The sequence below is a fragment of the Bombus vosnesenskii genome, unplaced genomic scaffold (assembly GCF_011952255.1).
Source record: "Bombus vosnesenskii isolate JDL3184/JDL3185 unplaced genomic scaffold, Bvos_JDL3184-5_v1.1 scf7180000016262, whole genome shotgun sequence".
Taxonomy (NCBI): Eukaryota; Metazoa; Arthropoda; class Insecta; order Hymenoptera; family Apidae; genus Bombus; species Bombus vosnesenskii.
Window position 1 is genome coordinate 292,779 of NW_022884331.1, and position 6,530 is coordinate 299,308.

At 29.8% G+C, this 6,530-nt stretch overlaps 1 protein-coding gene across 1 annotated transcript; it reads right to left on the reverse strand.

The window, feature by feature from the left end:
• Positions 1 to 243: 243 nt before the first annotated feature.
• Positions 244 to 5,301, reverse strand: LOC117241961 (chymotrypsin-1-like). Its single transcript, XM_033508268.1, has 5 exons — positions 5,257 to 5,301; positions 2,249 to 2,408; positions 1,641 to 1,972; positions 759 to 1,010; positions 244 to 467 (listed from the first exon to the last, which is right to left on the reverse strand). Exons 1-5 carry the CDS (start codon positions 5,299 to 5,301, stop codon positions 327 to 329), a joined length of 930 nt encoding a protein of 309 aa, XP_033364159.1. The 3' UTR covers positions 244 to 326.
• Between the last annotated feature and the right edge of the window lie 1,229 nt (positions 5,302 to 6,530).

The following is a 6,530-nucleotide window of genomic DNA, read 5'->3' on the forward strand; positions in this document are numbered from 1 at the left end:
GATTTTTGGCGATAATACCTAACATAAAGCATTGCGCGATTTAATGATATACAGTAAAAGTTCTATAAGGAACCTCGCAATCGAGTGGGCCTTTTGACTGACCCACACGTTCCGCGATACCAAAGACGGCGAGGACAGTGGAACAGCGTCGATGACGTCATCGTTCACTGACGATAGTAATTGATCTCATTGTATATAAATTTAAAGATTAAAATTTACAAGATATCAAATTAATCGATTGACACTATAGTGAATGTAATTCTGCTTATTTACGGAGAGAAAATATAAATTGTACAATAATTATTATTTAAGTTTCGGATTCTAAATTAAAATAAATTTCTGTTGATGAAGCTTTTGTATTGAGAGACACGAGTGTAAGCATCAGGGTAGCCTTCAGCACATGGAATGACAAAGGAAGCGATACCTACAAGTTGGCCATTGTAGACAAGGGGACCGCCACTATCACCCTGTAGGGAGAACAAATATTTTTTGTGAAACTAATTTTGGAAAATTATAAACAGATTCTAAATTCATACCTTGAATAACCATATAATTATATGGCGAATTATATGAATTGAGTGTAAGTATTTGTAAAATTATATATATGAAAGAAATGTTGTATATATATTCCATTTTTTAGTTTTAGAAATTTGAACTTGAAATAGAATATTAGGGTGTCACTTCGATGAATGTGTATATTAGCTGTGATATGTGATCATATTAATTTGAAGAACATAAAATTGAAGTTTAGTACGTACCATACAGATACCAACACCCTTTTTGTTATAGGCACACAAGTGTCCAGGGTAGATCTGGATTCCCAAGCGCTTCTGACAATCTGCATTGTTTAGAAGATTTACGGTTGTCGTTTGTAGGGTATTAGGCAAGTTGCCTGCGTTAGCACTGGTTCTTCCCCAACCGGTCATTCTCAATGTTGCACCAACTGGTGGATCAGAAGAAACGAGAGGAATTGGCTTCTGGTTAGCGTTTATGCTAACCGGGCTAGCGAGCTGAAATTATTACAAATATTGATATATTTGCAAGTGAAATCTGGTTAAAGGAAATAGCTTTATTTGAGTTTTCATGCGTTCTAACCCTTTGACAGTATAACAAAATGACGTAGAATTCAGAATTAATGATTTAGAAACTAATTACATGTCTCTTTATCTACAAGATTTTACATACAAAAAAATATATACATTTTCAACTTTATACACATAGGGAATAAATATCGATAATTATGTTACATATTTGACTGTCTGCCCCAATTTTTTTCGCTGTAAAAGGGTCGAGTAACATCTTTTTTTTTTCTTTTCAGATACGTTCGTTATTACAATCAATTGGAATAAAGTATTTTGATGTGTATTATATGCAACTATTTATATAGTATAAAAGAAAAAGAGTAAGACGTAATAATGACTACTGATTTGAATGACTATATAGGAAGGTAACTATGAAGGTGAAATTGTAATATCGCCGATGTAGACGATGTACAGTTGTATCGTTGGCGTGGGTTCATTTTCACAGTTAGAAATAAATATTTTATCGTTATTAATGTTAATGCTACATTTCGATAAAACTGAAGAACTTTGTACGTTGTAAAATATTATTCCGTTCTACGATATTGATTTCTTACTTACAGTGACTACAGCAACGTCATTTCTGAAAGACTCGGCAGAGGTAGGCTTGAAATCGGGGTTGTAGACGGCCGACTTAACAGCGTGGGTTTGACCACCACTTGAGAGGGTAACTGTACCAGTTACGACAGTGAAATCCTTGTATGGAGGAGACACAATACCGTGGATGCAGTGAGCAGCAGTGACTACGTGTTTATTGGTAACCAGAGTGCCACCGCAGAAGTGTCTTCCATTTTGTCTAAGCGATACTTGATAAGGATACTGACCAAGGCGAGCATTGGTGCCACCGACGATTTGTTCGCCAATCTCGTTCGTTTGGTTGCTGGCAAAGACGTCTATATAAATCAAATTTCGAATTAATTTTTCTTATTACAATATTATGCATAGTACCGAACTTGTTATTTTTTCATCTCGTTCCTATCCAGGTAATATGCAGAGTATGAAATTCAACTTTAGCGAATTCAGAACAGATAAGAGAATTATAATTGGATTATTTCAACGTTTGTTACTATTAAAGAAGATTCGAATTTAATGGAGTTCATTAATAGAATTTAATTTTTTAATTTATTTGATTAGAATTTAATTTGTTTGAATTTCTATTATTTACTTACCGCCGAAAACGACACCGATTATGAAGACGACTAACGCGAGACGTGTCATTGTAACTCGAAGAATTTTGAAACTGCAGTGTAATGATACGAATGAACGATTTCCTTTTATATGAATATCGATGTTTGAAATAGGTACTCGGATACATATCGTTATCGATACATATCATGATAAGCTTGAAAGTTAATCACATAAACACAGAAAAGTTATAAGAACATCATACTTGAATTATCAATTTTAATGATTACTTAGAAGCAAACACTTATACCTTTTGACCGCACGCGTAATAAAATGATTTAATGCGATTCGAAGTATTATAATAATACAATTATCGCTTTTAAAATAACGTTATTCTATTTCGGCTCGATATCTCTTGTAAAGATTATCTTCCACTGTTTTTATTGTTACTGGCTGTAATGTTTATATTTTCACGTTTTTCATGGTTTCCATATCTTAGAAAAAATCATATATTTACTTTGATATGTTTTTATCAACTTTATGTTTTGTACGAATACAATACTTTTAAGAAAAATTTATTAATAAATAGAATGTGTATAATTATGTTTGAATACAATATAGAAACTATTTATGAAATGATATCTATGTTATATTATGAGTTTATTACTAATAAACTTGACAGTTTAGTTATTTAAATCACTGTTTATTTATTTAAAAGATTTTATACGGTACATAAGATGAATTTTGTTAAAATTATCATTTCAAGGCTTGTTGAATACGTGAAAAAGTGTCATGAACACTGTTTGGAAATATCAGGTTTATCAGTAATGTAAGGAATAGTACGAGATACAACAGTAACCACGTGAGTCCTATAAACCAATGGACTACTGCTAAGAAAAGGATTTTAATTATCTTCGTAGATAATCGTTAATAATTATCTTGTGAAAGGCAAATAGAAAAGGAGCTTTTATATTTTGCAATCCACGCTCACTGACATTGAGATCTAATAATGCAACATTTTGATTATTTATTAATCGCAATTAATTATTTTAAGTTTTTTAAGTTATTTAAGTTTCTCAAAAACCAGACTGATCGCCTTTGTTCTTTGTAAATTATTCAATTTTTTTACTTCTCTCTGAATTTTCATTTAGGGCGTTTATCAATTGATAAGGGGCTTAACCTTCGTGAGACGTTTCGTAATATCGATACAAACTTGTCAATGTTTATGTTGTATGTACCATGTCCAATGCTACGGAAGGTGCAAATAACGTCTTCTCCAACATAGAACTTTTGACATTTCTTCGGATCGACAATTCCAACCACCAAATATGGTAAAACGCTGAAAACCTTTCACAACAATAAGAGAAAAGAGAAAACAATAAGCAATATAGAATAATAACAAATAATTCTAAAGTATTGTTTCTTTTTATCAAGTATTTCAAATCCCACGAGAGGTACATATGTATGATATTTGTGACGATATTTAGACGAAGAGCATGTAGCTACAAGAAAGTACAATATTTGTATGGATAAAAAAAAACACGCAGCACAACTAGAGCAGAGTATGAATCTTGACAAAGAATGCTGTTAAGATGTGAAGCTGACTAACAGTAGCATCACCATAGACGCGATGATTGTCCACCCTTGGGATACAGTACAGGGAAATTGACCACTGCTCGCGTCATTAGCCCCAATTTTTTGGAATCATCGGCAGAAGTTTAGGTAAAAATGTTTACAAGGAATATCTACTTTTTTGTTGATATACAAATATCATTCTATTCCTTGGCGTTCGTTACAATCCACGATAAGTGAAGATAGTTTATGAATAGACTGCGGATTTTTATGCATTTATGGGAAATTTAAATGTGTAAAAAAAGTATGTGTATATAATGAAGTGCAGAGAATACGCAAAAATATACAAAATTCTTTAAATAAACAGCTGATTCTAATATTCAGATAGCGAAACAAATCTCCGCGTAGGTTTCGTTCTTTTAGTTATATTTATAAAAGTATATTTTTGCATAATAATAAGTATAAAGCTTAATGTTTTTATTAGCGATTTGAAATTAAGTTTGAAATTGGACGAATTATAATTGGATAATTTTTATTCTGATTTCGAGCCGCAATTACTACAAAATAAGTTGTTATAAATCTTAAGTATGTCGTGCTATCATATTGCAAGTACGAAACAAGTTATGAAATCTATACGTACATATATGGAGAAAACGTAAGCGTTGAAACAAATGAAGTTTTAATTAATTTAATGATTTGTATTACGTTTCGTAGTAATTTATTTCGTGTATTTTTCACTTACTGTCTAGTGATGAAAATAACAACTAATGCGAGACGAGTCATTGTAACAATGTAATCGATATGATGATGAAGTTCTGTGATCTTTCTATATAGGATTTTCAATAAATATGATTAGCCTTGAAAACGGATAACATATGCATAGAAATTATGCATCTAAACTCCAGTTAAATACGCAGTATGTATACATATGCATGTTATAAACAACATTGGTTATTTACAGAGATGTTTTCAATAGATTACATTTGAAGTAAACAGTTCTGTTTCTTTATTTTCTATGCTGATTCATAATTAATAAATGTATTCTATCGATTTCTGTGTGACAGCTCATAAAATATGAATATTTGTATGTATACACAACATCTTGCAAATTTGATTAATCTTGAAGATAGTTAATGTTGTTCGTATAAAAATTCTGAAACCATATGTGACACACATTTTTGACATGTGCGAATTTGTATTTATAAATTTTCGTCTTAAAGAATGTCTTAGGATTTAGACAAAGTATAATTTTTCAGTGATAATTCAGTGTACATAAAATTATCAGGGTATTAAAAAAGAAAAAGTTGGGTCAAAAATATAATATATAATATATAATATATAATATATAATATATAATATATAATATATAATATATAATATATAATATATAATATATAATATATAATATATAATATATAATATATAATATATAATATATAATATATAATATATAATATATAATATATAATATATAATATAATAATAGGAAACAAATGTAGGAACAGAAAGGAGCGATGTGTCTCATTCATACGTTCATAGGTTTTTACGTCGGAAGAATGATAAAATTAAATGTGCTAGAAATAACGAAGATATAGCAATCGATAAGATAAATCATATTAAGTACTTGAATAATGCTCGATAGATAATAATAAAGAGCAAATTAAAAATTAATTTATCAAATTAATTTAGAAACTGATAAGAAGCTGAGATTGTAAAACGAAGAATATATGTCAATTGGCTGCCTGACTTGCTAAAATATTTATAAATACAAAAATACTAGTTTGAAAACCTGTAACTATAATATTGACTCATAAACGTAAGGTAGTATTATAACAAAGTTTAATCGATGGGTAATAATTAAAATTTGAGAATGTCATTGGTAAAGCATACTCACAAGTGTCATTTACACTTGCGGTAAACAAATATTTCCATACCTTGCCGATTACTTTGATAAATTAGATTTCTTAAAACATATGTATATTTGTAATTCCTAATTTCTTATGATAACATAATCAGGCGATAACATAATAATATTGAAATTGCGAACCTGTAGCGTTACTATATACAGGAGGATATATACCGATTTCTATCGATAAAATTTGTATGCATAAGAAGAATATTATCAATGTAGAAATATTTTCCCAGCTTTCTACAAGTCAAATTTCTCCTACAATTAAAATTTTCCGTACTTTAAGATGTTCGGTAACAAATGGTAAAAAATGTAATGACCTATTAACCAGAAAGTAAAATGAAGAGTAAAGAAATTGCTTTTCAGGTTTTGTCTATTAGTTATTGACAAATAAAAATTGACCAAAATATCCCTGACGTACAGCACACTGAAGTATCATCCATTAATTCAAATTACATAAAATCTCTTTACCCTAAGAAGTTATTTATTTGGTTTGAAATATTTTTTCAAATTTCTGCTCTCATTCTTATTTAATCAAATCATTTGGCTTCAAATAATATGGAGCATTCTATTAAAGTGAGTTTATTGTTTTAATTGACTTGGAATATGCTTTCCAGTCGCAAGTAATGTTGAAGTGCTTTCAACTACTCTCTATTTTCGACTACGTTGCTAAATAACGTAATATTTTCCAGCTTCGCATTTGTTATTGACATTAGTTGCCTAAAACAAGTCGAGCATTTTTTAACTTTCGATACAAACATGCTCCATGTACATAATGTTTTTATTATATCCACAATAGTAATTAACATCGTAATTAACATTTTACATACATACATAACCACTTG